This window comes from Ipomoea triloba, chromosome 12 (genome assembly GCF_003576645.1).
Source record: "Ipomoea triloba cultivar NCNSP0323 chromosome 12, ASM357664v1".
NCBI classification, from domain to species: domain Eukaryota; kingdom Viridiplantae; phylum Streptophyta; class Magnoliopsida; order Solanales; family Convolvulaceae; genus Ipomoea; species Ipomoea triloba.
In genome coordinates, this window is record NC_044927.1 from 4,057,315 (window position 1) to 4,080,388 (window position 23,074).

At 35.7% G+C, this 23,074-nt stretch overlaps 3 protein-coding genes across 4 annotated transcripts; all 3 read left to right on the forward strand.

The window, feature by feature from the left end:
• The first annotated feature begins 506 nt into the window (after positions 1-506).
• On the forward strand, positions 507-7,870 carry LOC115999808. The gene is made up of 12 exons (XM_031239726.1): positions 507-936; positions 1,397-1,498; positions 2,222-2,302; positions 2,547-2,656; positions 2,856-2,991; positions 3,157-3,255; positions 3,454-3,559; positions 3,646-4,025; positions 4,150-4,329; positions 4,998-5,195; positions 5,786-6,109; positions 7,488-7,870. The coding sequence occupies exons 1-12, from the start codon at positions 661-663 to the stop codon at positions 7,578-7,580; spliced, it is 2,085 nt and encodes a 694-aa protein (XP_031095586.1). The 5' UTR covers positions 507-660; the 3' UTR covers positions 7,581-7,870.
• A 2,825-nt stretch (positions 7,871-10,695) lies between these two features.
• LOC115998070 (nodulation protein H-like) lies at positions 10,696-15,786 on the forward strand. 2 transcript variants are annotated; one of them, XR_004093832.1, is made up of 8 exons: positions 10,696-11,036; positions 11,483-11,718; positions 11,827-12,085; positions 13,328-13,507; positions 13,595-13,750; positions 13,921-14,155; positions 15,227-15,402; positions 15,479-15,786. XR_004093832.1 is itself a non-coding variant. In XM_031237540.1 (6 exons), the coding sequence occupies exons 1-6, from the start codon at positions 11,007-11,009 to the stop codon at positions 14,086-14,088; spliced, it is 1,029 nt and encodes a 342-aa protein (XP_031093400.1). In that variant the 5' UTR covers positions 10,696-11,006; the 3' UTR covers positions 14,089-14,395. The 2 variants fall into 2 exon arrangements, 1 of the variants encoding a protein (XP_031093400.1); XM_031237540.1 differs by lacking the exons at positions 15,227-15,402; positions 15,479-15,786 and having other exon boundaries at positions 13,921-14,395.
• A 1,728-nt stretch (positions 15,787-17,514) lies between these two features.
• On the forward strand, positions 17,515-21,939 carry LOC115998847 (precursor of CEP9-like). Its single transcript, XM_031238508.1, has 2 exons — positions 17,515-17,824; positions 21,506-21,939. Exons 1-2 carry the CDS (start codon positions 17,515-17,517, stop codon positions 21,937-21,939), a joined length of 744 nt encoding a protein of 247 aa, XP_031094368.1.
• Positions 21,940-23,074: the final 1,135 nt, after the last annotated feature.

The window sequence follows — 23,074 nt, forward strand, 5'->3', positions numbered from 1 at the left end:
ATGAATTACTTTAGAAGTTTACTAGATACGAGTGTAAGTGATTTAATGAATTAAGTCTTTTATATAAAAAAAGATACAAATGTTGTAGGGTTCGTCTAATCTATATTTTTATAATTTGTAGTTTATTTAGGTGGCCTAAGTAAAACAACATTTTTCCCACGCACTGACAAAGCATCTTTCTGGTAATTCAATTGAGGTCGCTGGTGAGACTCAATCTCTGACTTTTTTTCTAAATTTCACTATTGTGACCAGTTGAGCTATCTATACGATAATTTTTGTATCACTTGAAGATATAAATCACAAATCATCTTGTCAGCACAATAAATTTTCATCCCTTTATATTATATTTTATAAAAAATTATAAGGTGATCGGTCAAATTAATTAAGCTAGGCGGACCAGAGTTTTTTGCACCCAAGGAAAAAAAAGGAGATATTCACTGGATAAATGTAAAACACGTGGCAGTATTTAACCTTGAAATCTTGAATTGAATCCAGTTTTACTTACGGCTTACGCACGCCGCCTTTCTCTTCTTCATTTCTTCCAGCGAATTCAACATTTCAACTTCCTTCTTCCATCATCGACAAAGCCAAGCCTCTCTGTCCTGACGCCTACGGGGCATTCTCCCTACACGTCACGCCCAATAATTCGACCTCGTCGTCATGGATTCCATGCCCGTGAATTGGGAAGCACTCGACACTCTGATTTTCGATTTCGCCAAATCTGAAAACCTAATCGATGATTCTGCCTCTCCGTCTTCGCCTCCGTCTCCCTCTCCTTCCACGCCGTCTTCCTCCTCCTTCCACTTGCGCCTACTTATCCGACAGATTAGACGTTGTCTCGAGGCCGGAGAGGTAGATGCTGCCATGGATCTCCTGCGCCTCCATGCGCCCTCCGTTCTTGATGATCACCGTCTTCTTTTCCGCTTACAGAAGCAGGTAATTTGTCTGCACCTCCTCTTTGTGTGCTACAAATATCGCGGAAGGAAAAAGATATTGAGTTTTGTATTTCTGTTTGTTTTGGAATTCCGTTTGATTCAAAATGCTCAATGAATGTAAAAGTTTTTTTAGTCGGGATAGGGGACCGCTTACCGGATTAGATTTTTCCTTAGTTAAGTTGCTTATGTTTCTGCTTTGGTGGAGGGGAGAGTGGGGAATTGATGAATGAGGATAGTTTCAGTATGTACTGAAGTTAGAAGAAATCAAGATTCAAGAGGTATGGGTGTTGGAAATGTCTGTTTTGTATAGGTGGCTTTTAAGTTTTACCCTGGGAATTCAATTTTGGTGAGGTCTTTCGTGGAATAGGATTTGAAGAGTTTCCTTATTTTTATCTGTCCTCACTGTGATTTAAGTTTTCTGTTAACAGTGAACTGAGTGGATATATTCATGGCTTGAACAGAAATTTATTGAGCTTTTAAGAAAAGGCACTGATGAGGATCGAGAATCTGCTATTGATTGCCTGCGAACATCTCTAGCTCCTTGTGCATTGGATGCTTACCCTGTATGTTGACTTCTCTTTTTTTATTCTAAAAACATGATTATATGTAAGCCGTTTAGTTTTGTCCCAATAAAATGAAAATTTTATGATAAAATGATGATTTCGGTTGTAATATTATTGAACCATATCATTTTCAATCATAAAACTTCCTTAACTTTGATGTCCAATGCTTCACTTTGCACTTTAAAGTGAGGCAGTGCCTTGTTGCTTTGCTACACTTTTCACTTAAAAAAAGTTGGATGTCATCTATTTCCACGGGTACAAAAAGTGCATAACTGCATACTCATTAATGGTGTATGTTTTCGCTGTCAGGTTTAGGGTTCTGAATTAAGTGCGTAAAAACATACTGCTTTAAAGTTTAAAGCATATTATTTTCAGCTTTCTAATCTAATTGCAATTTGGTAGCAATGAGCAATTGTCCTTGGGCTGGAAACATTCATTGAACTGGGGTCCCTTTCAAACTAGCCCAGTATCAATGATATTGCCCAGAACACAAACACACAGAGATCTGTGTGTCAGCTTTCTCCCATAGAAACTTGCCATGTGCCCATGTCATGAACTGCCAATTAAAACTGGGGGCCACGAAAGTTCATTTTGTGTTCCACTCAGCATGAAACCAGAGCTAATAGTTTTGGGAACATTAGAAACATTTGGTTGTTCTAAGAACTTTGAGAATAAGAAGTTGTGTACCTGGGTCCTGATTAGTGTTTATTTCTGGTTTTGAAGGAAGCATACGAGGAATTTAAGCATGTTCTTCTTGCACTTATTTATGCTAGAAGTGATCGTAATTCTCCTGTGGCAAATGAGGTGAGTGGTAATTGCCTTCTTGTGAGCTCTGTCACTTATTTATGTTTACCTAGTATTTAGAGTAGCATGGGATTTATTTAGTGTTTTTTTTTTTTTTTTCCTGTTACCCTTTCTCATTGCAAAAAAAAGTGGAGCTATAAGGTATTAGATTAGAAGAGTTTTTGGTACTTGCTATTAATCTATTATAGCAGTACCTACATGTTATTCTCTAAAATTGCATAGTTGATAACTCCTTTTCCTTTAGTGGTCAGAAAAGAGGAGGTTTGAGATTGCTGGCCTGCTTTCCTCAATATTGAGAGCGCATTTACACGCATATGACCCACTGTTTGCAATGACACTGAGATACTTGATAAGGTGACTCTGATTCTCAGATATACAGTGCATACACTTATGTTCATTTCATTCATCAGATGATCAGATATGCTTTTATACCACATACTGGCATACATCTTGAGATCATTTTCATGCTTTTATCTTATCAATTAAGAAGTAAAGTTATCACAAAGGTAAATGCTTTGTGCCATTTTACTTAATTATGTTGTACAACCTGCAGCATACATAAGAATTTTTGCTCTCGGCAAGGAGTTTTGTCACCCATATCAGATCTTACTGAGAGATTGCTTCTTGAGGATCGAGACCCCCCTGCAACACCAATAGAAAGTCTATATGAAGCACCTCCATTTGACGAGGTAAAATATTTTGAATATCATGATAGTGTATTACTAGCAGAATATATTCACATCACCTTGAAAATATGTTAGAGACCCCTTAAACATATCTACCCCCCACCCAACCACCACCTCATCAAGAAGAAAAATGTTCATTTCATTAAACATGTTTCATTCTGAAATTAGGTTGATATACAAGCTCTTGCTCATGCTGTAGAGCTTACAAGGCAAGGATCAGTTGACAGCCTGAGGTTTGCTAAGGGTGATTTATTCCAAGCATTTCAGGTGTGTACAACATTATATGTGACATTCTTTAATTCTTGTAAATTTTCTGCTTTGTCAGTTAAGTATTACATGTACAAATTCTCAATGTATTAAAATCTTGATTAGCTAACTAGGTAGTACCCAGAATAGGGTAACGTGACTATGTGTAATGAATATTTTATGTGCATATTTTCTGAAACCTTTAACTTGCTGTTGCAGAATGAGTTGTGCCGTATGGGAATGAATGTTTCTGTGCTTGATGAGCTTGTCCATGAGTATTGCATTTATAGGGGTTTCGTGGACTTTAGTGTTGCATCACCATCTGGTAAATCCTTCTTCATTTTCTTAAATTTTTCTTAACCTTTCTATATGCATTTACTAATTCTTATTTGGTATTTTCTCCGGCATCAGGAATTCAGGGTACTGTTAGAGCTATAAATGATGATCAATCAGAATCTGGATGTTTACCGCAGAACTCTTGCCTTGAAGTTGGGAATGGAAACAGCAAACTTTCGGATGGTGAGGCTTCTCTTACTGACGTTCATATGGAAGCCTCACCGAATAGCAGTATTGACACTGTGAGTATGCAAAGTACTGATGTGGAAGAGCGGTTCCTTTGTGAGACCAATAACCATGAAGACTGCAGCACCAGTGGAACACATCTGGTTGGAAAAGTTCAGAAAAATAGAAGTCATAGAATTGCTGAAAGGAATAAACGTAAGCGGTGGAGGGGCAGAGATCAGAAACTAGAGTATACGTCAGAAGCTACAGTTGAAAGAGGCAGAGAAGAGGTAACTTCTATCACCCTGATTGCCAGCACAAGTGTGCTGAATGATAACATGTCAGGCATGTGTTTTGTACTTTTGTTTCTAATTGTCTTCAAAATGAACTCTCTATTGGTACTTCATTTTGCAGGCTTCTCAAAAGTTGGCCTCAGTAAACATTGCATGCAGTAGAGAAGACGAATATGAGACATTACTTGGTATCAAGGAGCTAGCAAGCAAAGGAATGGCTGCAGAGGTGTTTGAAGAAATTAGTGCAATAGACCCAAATTTTTTTGCACAGAACCCAAGTTTGCTTTTTCAGCTTAAGCAGGTTAGTGTTGCCTTAAAACATTTTTCAGAAAGTAGGGAAACGGAGGGAAGTAAACATTTATTCATGCAAACAGATTATATATATATATATATATATGTATATATGATTGTGATCATATGAGAACTAACCTTCCCATGATTCCTTGAGAACCAATCTCATCCATTAAAAACATAGATGTATGGAGGAGGTTAATTGGAGGGATTAAAAACGCGTGTATGCATATTAGGCATTATGATGTGCATATATTAAGCATGTGTTGTGTGCAACATAGGAACGTGCTTAATATGCACACGCCCGTTTTTAATCCCCCCAATTAATCTCATCCATAGATCTATTTTTCAAATGGATGAGATTAGTTCTCATGGACTCGTGGGGAGGGGGTTCTCATTGGATTGCATCCCTATGTGTGTGTGTGTGTATATATATATATACACACACATACATACACACACACACACACACACATATATATATATATATAGAGAGAGAGAGAGAGAGAGAGAGATCCATTCAATCTCCATATAGGAAGGAGGAAAAGAAAACAGAAACCTCATTTGCTTCTCTTCCCTCCTCCCAATGACAAATTAAGACGTTAAGGTAATCATAAACTGCTCTGGCTTGTTTGATCTTAAAAGGGAGTGGCATACTGATTGTTATATTGGTTGCAGGTTGAATTTTTGAAGCTTGTCAGCTCTGGTGATCACTCTGGTGCGCTAAAAGTAGCCTGCTCATATTTGGGTCCTTTGGCATCTAGTAATGCTCAGTTGTTGAAGCCTTTAAAGGAGACTTTGTTGACATTGCTGAAACCTAATGAAGTGGCACTTAGTGAAAGCTTGCCATTGCATGCTCTTGCAACGTCACTACAGGTAGGACAAATGGGAGAGTTTATTAATTAAAATATCCTGTTATGTTTTTGTTCAATACTTCAATCCATAGTTGACAATTGAGTCATTGAGAGTCTTCAAGAATTTGATTCCAATTGTCATTTGGATTGAGCCACTATTGCTGCTAAGAATGATTGCTAACATATTGAATTGTCAATGACTCAATTCCAATTTATTGTGATGGTGATTCTATAATATGATGATTTTATTTTGCATTACTTATTAGTGTATGATTCCATTATATGGCCATACTCTAGTTGCAAATGCTAAGATGGATGTGTGAGAACACAAAGGATTAAATTAGAAATGATTCTGTTCAAAGCACAGTGGAAGTGGCCTCTATAGGGGATCCATTTTGATAAAATGGATTGAAATGGTTTGACAGGTTAAACACAAACATACGGTAGAGTATTAAGCGATAGGAATGATATAAGAAGGAATTGTTTATTTCATCTTTAATACCTAACTATCAATTTATACCAGAGTGCTATAGCAGTATGGGATATTTTGATATTACTGAGTGCTTTGTATTGCTATTATGTTCTAAAACATGTAAATTTGATTGTTTGAAGGTTGCTACTAGCAAGAGGCTTGGTATTGAACAGCCCCAGCTTATGAAGATTTTGAAAGCTACACTCTACACACACAATGAGTGGTTCAAACTTCAAATGTGTAAAGATCGGTTTGAAGGTCTTCTAAAGATTGATTCGCTTAAAGATATTAGCGGTCACTCGCTTTTTGCTGCTGCTTCTAAGTCAGATGTTGACATGGGCACTCATGGATCGTCTCAATTTACTGCGTCCTCGAGTAACAGGATGCAGGAAGATGGTAGCAGTCCAGTACAATCATCTGCCAGGGATATGGAATGTGATGAAACAGCAATACTCAAAGTTATGGTGAGTCTTACTAAATTATTTGGATGCTTTTTCCCAGAAAAGTTTCAGATATGTGTTCATGAGGATGCTATTATGATTAATTGATGGAGCTTTGTCCTATTTTGGTCCCTCAAGTATAATGGGATTTCCACTTTTGGTCTATGACTTGAAAACCAACTAGATTTAATGCATGACTGTTGTAACAGTGCCAATTTTAGTTAGGAATTCTGTCCAAAGACCATGAAGAGCGATTTTGAAAGAGTATTTTCCAATGGTTACTATTTTATTTTCTAAAATATTATAACCCCTTCTAATAATTTAGGAAATCTGGCACAATGGTTACTGTTATATCTGTAGGCCTGTAGTGAAAGGATTACAGCTAGGCATGAACACTGTCTGGTTTGCTGGTTCGAACCAAACCAAGTACTGTGCAAACCAGAACTGAACTGGAACTGCAAGTCTGCAAGGATGGTTCCGGTTTGGAACCAGAACCCGTAAGGTTCCAATTTTGGTTTGCAATTCCATCCGTGGTTGCCTGTTCTGTGGGTTGGGGAAGCTTAATTATAGCCATTTCTGTGGTTGCCTGTTCATCATCTTCTCCTTCAAACAGAGTACGAACCTTTCTGGGAAAGCACCATTCTGGTTGAGTAGACAAGAGAGCAACAGCATTAGATTGTGAAACCACCAGCACGAGCAACAGTCAGACCAGTGCTTGTCATTGCCTCTGTGTACTGGCTACAAATATGGTACCAGTGGCAAGGATTCCAGTGGTTTCTTCCCATGGACTATAACTGTTGCTGAGAATAGTTGGGCAGTCTAGCCACAGCAATTCTCTCGCTAAGCATTTTACCAATCTGATAAATAATCTCCAATGAAGTTCCATTATTAAATACATATGTTAAGCACAAGAGAGACTGTGATTGGAAATTAGGGGTGGAGTGTTTCAACATGTTGTAGATGAGTGTTTGTTTTCCCTTTTCCATTTAGCATGGGAATTGGAAGTTACTTTTTGTAACCTTACTCTTCATGGCCTTTGGATGGAATTCCTTAAGGAAGCTAAAATTGGCATTGTTACATCTATATCGTCCATGGCAAGCTATAAAAGAATCAGTGAGATTTGAAGTTTAGTTGATTACTGTTTGATGAGATGAAAAATTGTCAGTCTCATATGTTGATAAGTTCATTTTCACTTTGTGTAATACTGTAATGTTATACTCCAACTATAGTATTCCCTTGACTGTGTACCTATTTGGTTGTGTGTGTGTGTGTGTGTGTGTGTGTGTGTGTGTGTGTGTGTGTATTTTGTTCTATGCATGTGCACTGGCGTGCGTGGGTGGGTGGAGGCCTGGTTGAAGGAATCCCGGTTTAGTCTTGACCGACATGCTAACCACATGTGCAGGAATTTCTTGCTTTGCCAAGGGCGGATGCAATTCATCTCCTTGCCCAGTACAATGGAAATGCAGAGATGGTGATTCAGCAGATATTTGCATGATCTGTAGATTGTTGCAAAAATCGAATATTCTTTAATTTTTTCACTTGATTGTATTGTACCATAGATTCTAAAATTCTTTGGTCTTTTTTCAATTACAATTTCACACGCTGCTTGTTGAAGATGGAAGTGAAAGTAGATGCCTTGGCTAATTGGAGTACTTGTACCAAATCAGCAGCTCTGTACCAATGGGTCAGCCGAAATTCTAGGTAGTATTGTTGCTTAATGCTTTTACAGAGGAATAAGATGCAATATCTGTTAATATGAAAATTTTCTTGGTTTCCTGTTTGCTATATTTCTTCCTTACATATGTGATGTGCCTCCTCTTAAAACTGTTCAGCCCAATTAGATTAGGTATGAGGTTTTTTGTTTTGTTTTGTTTTATTTTTATTTTTATTTTATTATAATGTAGTATCTGTTCATATAAATTTTCTCAACTCATTGAAGCATAAAGAGTCACTGATCTTACTGCCAATGACCTTGTGGTCTGATGGCACGGAGCAACTCTCCTAAATAGGAGATTATGGGTTCGAATTCCCGTGAAGTTGTTAAACTCACATGGCAGCTGAAATAATGACCGACCATAATATAAATTATGGTTCATACGTCATAACGATTAGTTAAGAATAGCAATGGAATCTCCATGCCTGACTAGTGACTACTAATTAAAGCTCACTTTATTTTATGCCACTAGACACTAGCATTATTATTCCTACAATAATAGAGGGGTGCTTTTTGGTCTTGCAGTCTCAGACTCTCTGGCCCAACACACTAATAAATGAATGGATTCTTGAATTTTAAGCAAATGGTTATGATAACAAATAAATATAAATAACAAATTACATAATTGTTCCAATTCTTTTGGCTTTCCACACTTGATTGTGCTGACTAGGCAATCCAGGAATAGCAAGGGGCAAACCAACATTTGGTGAAATGTTGAATCATGCACTGCTCTTCCCACGTTACGTTTTATGTCTTTTTTAATAAATACAGAAGTCAGTGTCACAGAGAGCAAATATATATGTTTGAAATAATTAGATGACCTACAGCATTTTTTGGGTTGTTATATAGTTGAAAATATGATATATAAATAATAAGTGTGTAATTTAATTATTTTAGTATTTTTTTAATATTATTGTCTCAATTACAATGTAATATCTGTTCAATATAATTTTTCATTGAAGTGTCAATTGAGTACAATGTGTTAGGTATAAATTTAAATAGTAACGGACTTTATATGAGTGTAATTCAAACGATCTTTGTTAATTAATTTAATGATAGTGGTGAACCCAGGGACCAGATTTCAATATCTCACAATAGTTTTGTGATTGTATTGATGGGGTCACAATTCACAACAAATTCCACATTGCCTATATATATAATACAGTGTAACTGTGTAAGTGGATAGACTTATAGACAATAGTCAAAGTCTTGTGCTTGGTGTCGCCGGGCGTTACCCTTTGAACACGCCTGAAATTTAGTGTTCCTATGATTATAATATAATAAAAAATTTCTCAATTTTCTCAATCAAAGTGTACTAAGACCTTAACAATGTTGAAACTCAGTAAAATCTTAAAGAGTAACAAAGCACTTATGCACTTTAAAAACTTAATTTTGATACATCTGATTATGTTGGATGTGACTCATGTCATTTCATTCAAGTCTTTCATTGATTTCACATCTTATTTTAATGTCTCATTTTAAAAATAAGAGTACAAATATTTTATTATATTAAATAATAAAAACGATTTCTTCTAAAATTGATTATTTATTTTTACATTTTATACGCCTGGGTTGCTTAGGTGCTTCAGTGACTTGGGCATGCTGCATTCTTACCTCAACTACCTGCTGCATTAATAAAAGTTTCAATTTTGTGAAGTTACATTCATGAACCTAAACCACATAATAAATAAATAAAACCATAATTTTTTATTGAACAAGAATTTTAGTTTTACAATATGACTTTTTGTTCCTTGATTGGTTATATACCTTGATTTAGACACAACACTCTTATCAGTCTTATGCTTTAATCTTTCTTCTTTATACACAACATCCCATCAAAACAAACAAAAAAAAAAAACAAAAAAAAAATCTTTCTTTTTTATCGAGTCTAATCTAGTGGATACAATTTTAAATTATTTAGATTAATATGGCTTATAGTTAGTGTTATAACGCTCTCCCCCTTAATTCCCTAGATGATTTCTTTAAAGAGCATCATCCATAATACATTTTTTTTAGTGTTTTTGTTAATAGTGTTTTTTGTGTGTGTGTGAGTGGGTGTGGGTTTTAGGTGATGTGAAGGTAAGAGGAGATGGGAGGGAATTTTAGGTAACTCTGGCAAAATATAGTTTTTAATTTTTTTTTTAATCTCACAACAAAAAACCAAAAAAAAGAAAAAGAAAAAAGGGAGAAGGCAAGTTGGCGGGTGCGCAGAACAACGCCTGTTGGACGCATTCTACTTTCCCTCCTTCTCCTCCTTTTCTCTCCCACTTTACAATAACAGTTTGAAAAAAAAAAATCCTCACTACTAAGGATGTTATAAATCATTTGACGAAATCACGCCACAAATGATGTGACTTTATAATTGGTACTAAGATCATTGATATTTATTAATTTGTTTAGAACAACTATTTAGTGAGAGTATCATTTGTCCCATCACATTACAAATTAATTAAACGAAATCTATCAAACATTACAAAAATTATTATTAAAAATTAAAAAGATCATTATTTTTTTGGCCCTAAATGCTACATTCGCCCTTGATAGGGCATTTATTATGTTAGACATTAAAATTTAACCTTTTTTTTTTCTTACATTGATTGCGGGTTAAAATGAGCAATAGAAGTAATTTCAAGACAATATTATACATTTGAATTACGTATAAGATTGGGGATTACCGGATTAGGGTGTATGAATACGCTGGCTGATGAAATCAATCCTCCAGAGTTCAAAGGTTGTTAGGTAACGTTTTGGTTTGGTTTATTACTTTAGTCTATTTTGCGGTGAAAAGAGGAAAAAAAACAGACATTTTAGGTACGAAAGTACGAAACCAAAGACCTCACGCATGTATGTATATATATAAACACTTGTCGTACCCATTCATTACACGTCTCGAAGATCTTCAAAAACAATAAAGCAAATCTGAAGTACCCACAAAAAAAAATTTCAAGAAAAGTGAATTTTACTGCAAGAACGAGGCTCCTTCTTCTCTTCTCTTCTCTCCGAGAAGCTATAGTGAAGTCCAATTGTTGTTTGACTCATCCGACCACCCGACAGTGAGGGTTGTCGTCTGAGGCCCGGAGCTGACAGTTGCTGTTGTACTATAATAATATCCTATAAAAAGGAATGGCGATAATACAGTTTTATAGTGAAAGGATTTGAGGCTTTCTGGGTTTTCGTCACTTGTTTGGAGCTATCTAGCTAGCTGCAATGGCGGAGCAAATCTGTTTCCTCTCAAAGGTCTCTTCTTTTTTCGTTTTTCTTTTCTGGGTTTACTATTTGAGGTTTGGAGCTTTGTTTTCTTGAATATCTGTGCTGACATTGCAAATTCCTTGACAAAATTTGCTTTACTCTTTGGGTGCAACAAAATGGGTATAAAATTCTTTAAGTGTATTCAAAGGGTTTAGCTGAAAAAATAATCTGTTTTTCCTGATTATAAAATCTTGATCTGAGTTTCAGTGGTGGTTAAACTCCCATACCTGCTCCCAAGAAAGAAAAAGGACTATCCCCTACCCATTTGAGCAGATAGCATTATTGTTTGTTTGATTGTTTCAGTGTCATCTTAAGCTTTTTTTTTTTTTTTTTTTTTTTTTTTTTTTTTTTTTTACAGTTTCTGCATGTGTTGAGAACTGTGTTTTAGCAGATGGGTTCTTTTGGTGACATAGTTTGTTTGGATTGGAATGCAGGGAACTATCATCATAAAAGCTCCCAAGAAATCTTCACCACTGTTAAGGATGGGATTGGTAGTTTTAGCAATGGTGTGTGGTGTTTTTATCTTCTGTGTATGTGTAAACCAGTCCAACACTGACAAACAACATAAATTCTTGAACCTTGAGGTCATTGGAAGGGGTTGTCATGACCTTGGCATAGATAGATCCCAGATTCCCTACTTGCATTATCCGAAGCCAAGAACTTTTAGCAGGTGGGTGTTTCGGAAACTTGGTTTAATTGTTTTGTTGTGTAGTTATTACAGTCTTGATTGTATGACTATGAATTTGTGAATTGTTGTGTTGTTGTTGGTGTTTGGCAGGGCTGAATGTGCCTGTAACCCTGTTCGGCTCTTTGCCATTTTGACGATGCAAAGGTCTGGGAGTGGTTGGTTCGAGACGTTATTGAATAGTCATGTGAATGTAAGTTCAAATGGCGAAATATTCTCTGTGAAAGACAGGAGGGAGAATTTTTCTTCAATTGTGGAGACACTGGACAGAGTTTACAATCTCGACTGGTTTACTAGCGCATCAAAGAATCAGTGTTCTGCCTCGGTTGGCTTCAAATGGATGCTTAACCAGGTAATATAAAAACATAAACACTCGAAAGTTGAAACATCTGTGCTTTATGCTGACAAATCGCATCCTTAGTAACCTTTTCCAGACTCTTGAGTTCGTTATCGTATTCTTTTTATCCTGTTCAGTCACTCTAAAGTCGGCATTAAATAGGAATAACTGCTTCATTGACCTTGTTCTACCAGCCCACCGGCCACCACATTATCAACAAGAATTTATAGCAAATAATTGTAGATATAATTGATGAAGCCGTTGCATTGGGCATCTGCCAAAAGAAAAAAGACATTCTAGCTGAATCAAAGTTTGTTCTTTTTCCCTTTTTCTATGAACTCCCATTCTAATATTGATGAAATTCCTGAGAAAAAAAAAAGAATCGACTTTTTGAGATAAGATTAAAACACTAATTATTCCTTTCTAGGTTATATACAGGCAGCTATTTGATCAAATATTACCTAGTTTTGACCTATCAGCATCCGGCAACTGTTCAATCAATCGGTTGAATTCATTTTATTAAGTTTTGCTTGTGCCAGAAATGCATATCAAATTACTATAGCAACCAGAGATTGAAAGCATTCCTTATGACCATTCTATGTTTTTAGTCATATTTACAGAATCCTTGCAAATTGCTATGCCTTTTAGAACAATTTAAAGTTGACGATTCATTCTCTTTACACTATAAAGTTATTGATAGTTAGCAAGCTAATAACAGGAATCCTGTTATAAGGAGGTTGTCATTCTTGCTAGGCCTGTTATTTTTTACATTTCAATTTTTTGACCTTACAGAGAACTTAAGTCGTCTTCAAAAGTTTATAGAAAAGGGTGTTTAGAAGATGAGCGTATATAAACTAATTCGTTTTCGTATTCTTGACCTGCCATTAGTCATACTTCTGGAGCAAATGTGCTCTATTGTAGGCATGTAGCAGTGGGGAATACTAATGGAAAAACCTCTATTGTTGGGTGACGAGGGAAACCCGCAGTCACTACCAGAGGTTGTGCACTAGGTAAACCTTGCATTGTGACCCTAGCTGGCAAAGGATCACAAAGGAGGTAAGCCAGCCTAGGTTGTCCATAGCTGACTGGCTCAAACCAAGAAGGCTAATAGGTTGTTCCCGTTGGGAGTCAAACTTTTAACCTTTTGTGGTTACTAAATCAACAGTTTGACCAACTTGGCTAGGGTTGCCCCCCGAGAAACCTCTATTGTTGTTTTGCTGAGAAGATGTTTAAGCTGTGTTGTCATGATTGATGCAGGGGGTGATTGAACACCAAAGAGAAATTGTTGACTACTTCAATGAAAAGGGTGTTTCTGTGATATTTCTTTTCCGAAGAAACCTACTTCGCCGAATGGTTTCCTTGCTTGCAAATTCGTATGATCGACATGCCAAACTCTTGAATGGAACACACAAGTCTCATGTTCACTCAACTGAGGAGGTCTGTCTGTCTGTCTGTCTCTCTCTCTTTCTCTCAAAGAAATCAGTTGTTTCTATACTATCTTGATCCCGTACCTGCTTCTTGTAGGCTGAGACCCTTGCAAAATACAAGCCTGTAATCAATACTGCATCATTAATGATGGAATTAAAGCAAATGGACGTGATGGCCAGAGAAGCACTGCAGTACTTCAGCAGCACACGCCATATCGTTCTATACTATGAAGACCTTATCAGAAACCAAAGTGTAAGAAGCATCTCTGCATTCATTGATCAAGTCTCGAATTATAGATAATTTTTTCATATCCATTGTCGTGCATATGAAAATCCTAGAAGCTTTAACTTTCCTCTCCTTTAAACACTAGGAATTTCAGTCTTCTCTAATTTCTCATTTAATTTGTCCTTCTTTCGTTGCAGAAAATGATGGATGCCCTGAAGTTCTTGAGACTGCCACACATGCATTTGACTAGTCGGCAAGTTAAGATACACAGTGGACCGCTATGGAAGCATATCAAGAACTGGGATGATGTTAACATGGCATTGAAAGGAACGGTTTATGAAGGCTTCCTCTATACTGACTACTAATCTCGCAGCTTCATTGGTCAACAAAAAGTGTGAATTCTTCAACCGCCTTTATATCTAAACTTAACAGGTATAGATCTTGCCAACACCTTAGATTATTGGGGTCTTAGAATAGAGAATTTGAGTAAATGTAAAAGGAAGTAATCTAAGCAGCATCAAGTCAAGTTCTGTTACTGTTTCTGTAATTAGTAATTAAGCTAATGTTCTTAGTTTTCTTAATCTTTGATTGATTTGAGATCCAGGTTTGTATGCAGTGTTTTTCAACCCTATTGCTCACCATTAATCAAAAGAATTAGTGATTCTTATGTCATCTAAGGTTTGATCCTATATTAAGAATTTACTGCTATAGCCTGATGGGTGAATTGTATACCACTCAATTAAGTCATTAGGATTCATAAAATACCTTATGCAGATCTCCATAAAGAGGAATGCTCACCTAGTATCATACATCATTGTAAATTTTATTTTATTTTTTTTAATTTATTTTTTCTGTTCTTTTTGTATACGGAATACCGTAAATATGCTTCTTTATTGTATGAAATCAATGGGAAGGAGATAGTTCTTTCAAACCTACTTAGAAACTTAGTAAGAAGCCATTAAGCCCATACTAAACTAATGGGCAAATTTTACTGTTGACCATGGTCCAAAACGGTGCCGTCATTGGTTTCGCGTCGCGTAATTAGCTTTGTTTGTATAACATATTGAGTTTTATTTTATATACATTGCACTTTCATTTCAGCACAACTATAGTTTTATTTTGTTTCAACTACAGTTTCATTCGACATTATATATACAATAGTCTTATTATAGTGAGACATGTTATTAAATTTCATTTTATACACAAGAATGTCAAATAACCACTACTCCCAACCCAATTAATGAAAGATTAATTTTCTGTGTATCTGTATATGTTAAACTGTATAAAGAACACTGGAACTAACCAATCCCACTAGGAATAGGAATCTGAGCCCCACTCCTACTTGGAATAATACTAACGTTTTCCTAATGAAAAAAGGGAACCAAAAAATAGAAAACAAAACAGAACTGAATTCCTAATATTGAACATCAAATAGGAAAGATTTCGTATTATATTTCATTCATTTTGGAATCCTATTCTCCTTTAAAACACAATCAAATGAAGAAAAACAGAGGGGAGAGAAGACAATCAAATGAAGAAAAACAGAGAGATAGAAGACAATCAAATGAAGAAAAACAGAGGGAGAGTACCATTGGCAGCTGTGAATACAATGAAGAATGGGGGGCAAGGCAACAACCCCAACCCAGCAATGGCAACGACAAAGCAGACAGTGCCGTCTGGTAAGTCCATCAACACCCAATTTGTTCGTTCTCAGAAGGCTGCAATCTGAGCTGATGACGAGTGATGATTGTGCAGTATTAGCTTTCCCCGAGGAAGCTAGCCAACATATTTCGCTGGAAAGGGACAATCACAATCACGGCAAGCAAAGGAACAGAATACAACCTTTCTCCGACATTTCCGAGGGAGTATTCCATTCAAACCACCCAAGGTAAAATTCGACACACCTTGTTTTCATCCCAACGTTGATGCATATGGGAACATATCACATATGCTTGGACATCCTTCAGGAAAAATGGTCAGCTGCTTATGATGTGAGGACTGTCTGTCCTACTTTCTATTCACAGTTTTGTACTTAATCAATTATAAATTAGCTTCCTACTTGATAAGTTGGCTTTCCCCCACTCACACTGATAATCTACTGGAAAAGCTAATTACATTCAATTTTGTACTATTTCACCTAATGTGACACCAATTAAAATGAAGTACATCAAGAACTCAATACATACCTTACATATTTTCCTGGTAAGAAAAGTTAACATGTACTGTAATTAAGTATAGACATGTTTTAATCAATGATTGATAAACAGAAGATATCTTTAGTTACGACTAATCATCAATCACTGCATTTTCGGCATGCCAATAAGTATCTTTCGAAGAGAATATACAATACCACGTGGAATTGTGGGAACCCAAAAAAAATTGTTAAAACAGTAGAGGAAAGCAATAAGTTAAAGAGGTTTTAGTTCAGAAATCGCATTTCAATAAACAAATAACACTGTGTATATGTGTTTTCTTGTGGCACAAAGATATCTTTTGTTATGGTTTTGTTTGGTAGTTTATTTCAAGTTACAAATAAATTATAAGTTTTGTTTGGTAAAACATGGGAAACTTAAAATAATAGCTTATTTTGAAATACTACCCAAGTAGCGTTTCAAAATAAGCTATTCACTTTTAACTTTTTTTCCTTTTTTATCCTTATTAATTTATAATATTGAGATCATTTACCCTTCATTAATCAAAATCCTAATGTCTCTGTTTTTTTTTTTGTTTATATCTTTTTACACTTATCAACTTATTCAATAACTACTTTTACCAAATACTTTAATTCAAATCAGTTAGCTTATTAGCTACTAGCTTTTCATCTAGGTATGACAAACATAGCCTATGAGTAATCATCAATCGGGGTGCATTTTCAGCATGCCACGAAGTACTTTTCGAAGAGTATATACCCAAAAAAAAAATCCTAAACACAAGAATGATGTAAATCAGTTAGAAAGAGGTTCAGTTCAGAAAACTCACTTAAATAAATAAATAATAGGACTATAGGAGTGTGTATTCTAGTGGCACAAAGGTAGCAAGTACAAGGCTGGAACTAGATGACCAGCCTTTCAAAACCCCTTGAGTCGTTCACCTTGTGCCAAGGTGACTCTGGACTTTAAAAAAAGGCAGCTAACTGAGCTAAGTACACAGAATAAATTTAGATTCTCCAGTTGGAAAGTAACTACGCTCAACTGAAAACAAGGAATTGATTATGAGCATAGCAAGTACATGCAAGCCATAAAAATAAACATTTACCCTGAAAACAATGTTTGGTTCCATGATGCAATGCCTGGTGGGCGCTTGGAAATCTAAATTTGTCCCCACAAGTTCTTCCTATATACTATTAAAGAATTTAAGCTCACAAATAATAATATTATTATTCTGACCTGCATAGCACAACCACCCCCCATACGAGGAACTTGAGGGCTCGAGTTTGGTCTGTATGTAACCTCCTATCACATTTCACGTTCATTGACTTGAGTGAACAGAAAAATCTCCATTACCTGTTTCGCACTGGAAAAGGTTATCATACTTTAAAAGAGGGCTGAGAAACAAGACAGACTGCCCTTGCAGCTTTAACACATATTATATGCAAGTATTGTAACAAAAGAAAAAGATACTTCACCTGTATTTTTTAGGTATTGCATGCATCTTAGAGAATTAGGACCTGGCAAGCCTCAAGTTGCTTATTTTTGTCTATAAATACTTGAGGGAGTGTGAGAATACAAGCATCCAGAAGACCAGAACTAACTGAATATTCTCTCCATCCCCCCTTATCCTCCTTGCTCATCATGGCTCAAAGAAAGTTGGTTCTTACTGCCCTTTTGCTCCTAATCACGTTACCCCATTTTATTCAATCTACAGAAGCCAGACACTTGAGGCATGGGAGCAAAAACGGATTCTCGAAACTTCATCTTCACACAAAGATATCTAAACCGGATGTTAACAGCACAAGCAGTAGAGTATTTGATGACGAGCCAGCTCCTGTAGCACCAACAGCGCCAACTCTACCAAGTCCAACTGCACCTGTGTCTCATTCCTCACCTCCAGGTCGTGTTGATGGCCTAAGACCTACAGCACCTGGTCACAGTCCTGGGATTGGTCATTCTCTTCATAACTAGGATTAGATTAGCTGTAATATTGGGGTATCAAACTCCTCAAATATTGCATGCTATATTTACTATTCTAAATTTGGATTTTTTGTATTTATCTTATGACTTGAGAATGCAAGACATTTCCACTCAAATCATATTCATCATATATTACCCAAAAATTCTCTCATCTCATCAGATGATAGCCTTTATGAAGAGTATTCATTTTGTCTTCAAAGCGTCTTCTTTACTGATGGAAACAAATAAAGAAAACTTGTAAAAACAAAGTTGAAAGTGGTAAACAAGATTTAAGGATGATGCCCATATACAAGGCACTTGCCGAGGTCACGTTTGCACTCAATAGTCAATACTCTAGTACTTAGTCATATTCAAGCAGTAGCAATCATGAATAACTTCTCAACTTCATACTAATAATAATAATTTGAAATCTGATACCAATAACCAAGTGCAGTCCACCACCACCTCCTGATTGGTCTAGCTCCTCCTACCATATTCAGTCTTCCCTCCCCTTCTCCAGAGTAACTAATATGAGTCATCTAACCTGAATCCACAAAAGAATAAAAAAGAGTATAAAAGACCAAAAAAGAAAAAGGCAAATAACTACTATGCTCCATATAAAACAAGTACCTTTAAAAATTAAAAGATTCGCCGACTCTTTTATTTCTATTATGATAATAATTTAAGCTGCCAACACACTCAGGCACCATAGCCTAGCACAGCAGAAAACTAACTGATTTCTTTTATTATTATGTTTTTCATATTGTATTCTTTGGTGGGACAGTGCCTAGAAGAATTTCTTGAACTTGTGGAGCCGGCTGTTTAAAATGTCATTTTGGAAGAATCTACTGCCCTAATTGGCTAATTTCCATTTGAAGGGAGAGACAGGTATTGAGGAGGGATTTCAACAACTAATAAGCACTTTGAAGGAAAGCAACAGTTTAATTTGAATGCTTCAAGTTACAGGAAAAAGTGCCAAGGACCCTCAAGTTTACATTGACCAACTCACTTGGCCCTACCCACAGCCCAATCTGCCACCCTCCAAATTTATGACATATTTTAAAACAGGATAATCAGTGATGATAATATTTTTTATAGTAAAGATGTGTAAAGAACCTTGCACTAGCCTGAGCGTGCAAAAAATCACATGAGTAATGGCATCAATGGCAATAGAATTGGAGAGAAAGCAAAATCCATGGCATTTCCTCTTGATTGTCTTCCTGAAACAGAAGAAGTAGTTGAAACCATAGAGGAATACTGTGTCTTTTTTTTTTTTTTTTCCACTATTGTGCACTCATAGAGTAAGAACTCTTTTCACTCCATACTCTAGGGAAATAAATGCAAGATAATCCACTTTTTAGAGGGCTGACAAGAGTTCAAAAATGGGAATTCTACGGTGCCTAATGCATCTAAAGTAAGATATTGATTATTCCACGAGCACACAAAAAAAACCTTCTTAATTGCAGTTAGTGCTAATAGTCAAGGAGAGTGATAAAGGTAATCATGTGTGACTGGAGAAGGAGAATTTAAAAATATTGCTGGAGGTCAAACATCCAATAGAATAGTAGTTTGCATCCTACCAAAGGGAGTCCTAAACCATTTTATTATGCTGCTCATTGGCCCACCAACCAAATAAATAAATGTAACATTTTCTCACACAGAAAAAAGAATGAAACAAGAGAGGAGCTTCTAAAATGACAAACCTTTGCCATGTCAGCATCTTAACAGCAAGAACTTAAAATCCATGGTCTTCACTGCACTTGTAGAAAGTAAGTGGTGCAAATGTATAGTGAGTACTGTTACTTTGTTCCTTCAATAATAACTAAAATAGGAGTAGCTAGCAGACTCACCTTTGTATACTCTCCCTTAGCTGCGATGGTAACTATATGCAGGTCACATAACATTAATTGCATTGCAGGTGTGCCATGGTGTCATCAGTTTATAGATCACGTCAAAATGGGACAACCATAAGAAAGAAAAAGAAAATTTCTTAACATAAGTAGAAGTAAGGATTCATAAATACTGATAGTGTTTCGTAAAAGATTATTTAATTTGAATATTGAGACAGGTTAAATATCCTAAAGTTTATATGTTTGGCAAAGATTATGAATTGTACAAAATTTTTAAACTTATTTAAATTATGAATTATTCACAATCCATAATCATACAATAGTGACAATCTATAACCATAAGTTCTACCAAAGCAAACCTTTGTTGTAATCAATGCTTGGAAAAATCCTAAGGCAGATCATAGTGTTTGTAACAGATGCTTCTTTTTACTGGAAAACTCAAAAGTAATTGTAAAGTCAAAGTGACACAAAATTACTTGCAGAAGTTCCAGTGTTGAGCTTCAGCCACTTCCTTAAGCCATTCATTAATACCAGCTTATTTATGTTAGTGCTAGATTTTCCACCAATCAGAAACTTCTCAAGGCACCAGTGCACTGTCTTGGTGCTACCACTTCTAAAACACAATACTATTATTTGATTCCAAAAAGATAAAAAATAGAGAAATAAAAGAGCAACAACAATGATGACAGCTACAAAAGCTGCCATAAAGAAATGTAAAATTTGCTATAAAATAGCATGGTTTTAATTGAAAGCACCAATTAGAGTAAGTGAACGGTTGTTATGAATTGATCTCTTTACTCCAATCTGGGAATTAGAAAATGGGAACAAAATACCCAGAAATATAATGGATGATGCCACAATCTCCAATTACAGGTTTACAGCATATGAATTTCAAAAGTATAGAAATAAAAATAACATTCCTGCTTAGTTAGAAAACAGGACTCTAGAATCACAGAGGTGCTGGAAACAGAGTAGTTTAGCTGAACATTGAGCTAGCACTAAAAACCACATCTTGGCCAAACCATTATATAGCATATGCCAAAGTTCCCTTATGATTTTCCTAAATTTTATCAAACCAGACTCTCATCAAATATGTCATATAGTTCAAAATATCATGACAATATATGGTCATTAGTGTGAGATCTAAACTTTCTGAGCAGCTAACTTATAATGAGCTTGCCATCAACTTGAGAAATTTTATATACAAAATAGTGCCTGAACTATATTAAAGGTGTGTTTGAATTTAGTTTGTCAACTTCAATGAATCAGAGGTTACATATGAGCCGCCCACCAATATACTAAAGAAAAGAGGGAGAGCACAACCAAGTGGGTACTAGTGAGGACTGAGGAGTCCTATCTTAATTGGTGGTGGGAAATAAAAATAAAAATAAAAATATGAAAAGAAAAACTGCATACAATAGAAAAAGGAACAATACACTTACAATAAAACCTAGCTGAAGAATTAAGCAATAAAAATTAATTCTAAAAAGTCCAGAGGATTGTAACCAACCAAATTTTTATTAATATCACCAACTAATGATTTTTAAAACACATGAATTACAAACCCACGACTATAAATACTAAGAGAAGTGAAAAATGCAAACCATTCTGCTCACAAGCCTTCAGCAAAATCACTGTGTTGTAAACCCCAAACCCTTTCCACTTTTGACCTTGTTTTTTTTTTTTTTTTCCAAGCCAAAAAATTTGTATTTCATTTCGCCTCAAGAACCTCTCATATAAAATAAAAAAGAATATTCATACTCGCAGGCTGTCTTCTATGGCCTTTGTCAAATATATATGTTTCTGTGCTTTCACTCTCACAGTAATTGGTTGTCACGAGGTTCAATTAACTGAAGGAAGGCAACTGAAAGAACAGTTTATGTCCTCCAAACATGAAGTGGTAAAGCCAGATCACGCAAGGCAAGCTATCAATTTGAAGCATATCACGGAAGGACAGAAAGGTCACTCTTGGGTTGTAATAAAGAAAGAAACTTCCCCACCAACGCTACCAAACAGTAATCTTTCTGCTGACACTTCACGTTCAAAATTTGTCAATGATTTCCAATCTACAACACCAGGAAATAGTCCTAGCATTGGACACTCTGCAGCTAACAAAACCAATACTGAAGCAAAAGCAAGAACTGTTAATAGCCGGACTTTTGAGGGAAACTTAGATGATCTCAAAGCCAGAGAGCCAGGTCACAGCCCAGGTATAGGCCATTCATCCCAAAACAAAAACACAGGTCGCAAAGAGTAGATATTAAGATAGGGGTATATTTGTATGATATTTTTCTTACCCACACCTACTTTACAGTCTTCCTTGTAAATCCAATGGTTGGTCAATGTTGTTGAATTATTAGTATGTGAATTTGAAAACATATAATCAGCATTAATCAATATATGAATTGTTGAACAAAATATTTTCCTTCCCATTATGTAAGTAGCATACATGTGCAGCAGCTTCTCTACATCTCACATGCAACCCCATGCAAATTCACAATCAGAACTTTGAAGACATATAATGTGACTGGGAAGAAGAAGAGATCACAAAATATTCATAGAACAAATAACATTAAAAAAATAAAATAATAAACCTAAGACACTGCAAGGAGAATGACTAAGCCAAGCTAGAAAAAGAAAGCTAAACGAATCTCTATTGCAAACTATATTAGAAAAAAACTAAAAAGGAAATAAAAATAAAATAAAAATCTCAAATATCAATTGCAACTCTAAAATGATTTCACATTCTCACTTCACCAGAAAATTGCAATTTATACCAATTTTTTTGTAATAAGTGCCACAATCCTCCATACTCATTAGCTACCTGAACATGAATTGGATGATCTCACTATGAATTAATCCATCTTACATCCTATGAATAAAATTTTATACAAGTAGCATTGTCCATTTGTCCTCACTTGACCCATTGTGCTTTTTCACTTCAAATGAAAAGTTAAAATTGACTGCATTTTCTTAAATGCCTTTGGCAGTAGATTCTTCCTTTGGAAAAAGCAGCACTTATTAATTTGGGAAAAACAATTGTCATTTTCCTTGGAGCTACTACAATGGCAAGCCCATCATACACCAATTTTAAATTGACTAATACAGAGTACTGAGTGGAGGTAAACTGGTAGTGCAAAAAGGTTTCCAGATGGGGCAAACTACAGCTCTAACCTCCAATTTATATTAGCGCTCTATTCAAAGATATTTTTAAAAATTTAAAAAATAAAAAACAAAAACTCAATAATAAAATGTATAGGCCAACTTTTCATATCGGGAAGAGCCAATTGAGCACTTTTTTTTTTTCTTTTTTTTTTTTTCAATCACAAAAGCATACAACCACATGCAACCCTAGTACCTTCTGCTTGACTTTGAGCATATGCTTTTTTTAT

Excerpts from the sequence above, each read along its gene's own strand:
- LOC115998847 (XM_031238508.1), top strand. The coding sequence starts at position 17,515 with ATGGCTCAAAGAAAGTTGGTTCTTACTGCCCTTTTGCTCCTAATCACG. Across the intron at positions 17,825-21,505 it reads TGGTCACAGTCCTGGGATTG|TAATTGGTTGTCACGAGGTT; the intron begins GTCATTCTCTTC and ends TCACTCTCACAG.
- LOC115999808 (XM_031239726.1), top strand. The coding sequence starts at position 661 with ATGGATTCCATGCCCGTGAATTGGGAAGCACTCGACACTCTGATTTTC. Across the intron at positions 937-1,396 it reads TTTTCCGCTTACAGAAGCAG|AAATTTATTGAGCTTTTAAG; the intron begins GTAATTTGTCTG and ends TGGCTTGAACAG. Across the intron at positions 5,196-5,785 it reads CTCTTGCAACGTCACTACAG|GTTGCTACTAGCAAGAGGCT; the intron begins GTAGGACAAATG and ends GATTGTTTGAAG.
- LOC115998070 (XM_031237540.1), top strand. The coding sequence starts at position 11,007 with ATGGCGGAGCAAATCTGTTTCCTCTCAAAG. Across the intron at positions 13,508-13,594 it reads ATGTTCACTCAACTGAGGAG|GCTGAGACCCTTGCAAAATA; the intron begins GTCTGTCTGTCT and ends TGCTTCTTGTAG. Across the intron at positions 13,751-13,920 it reads ACCTTATCAGAAACCAAAGT|AAAATGATGGATGCCCTGAA; the intron begins GTAAGAAGCATC and ends CTTTCGTTGCAG.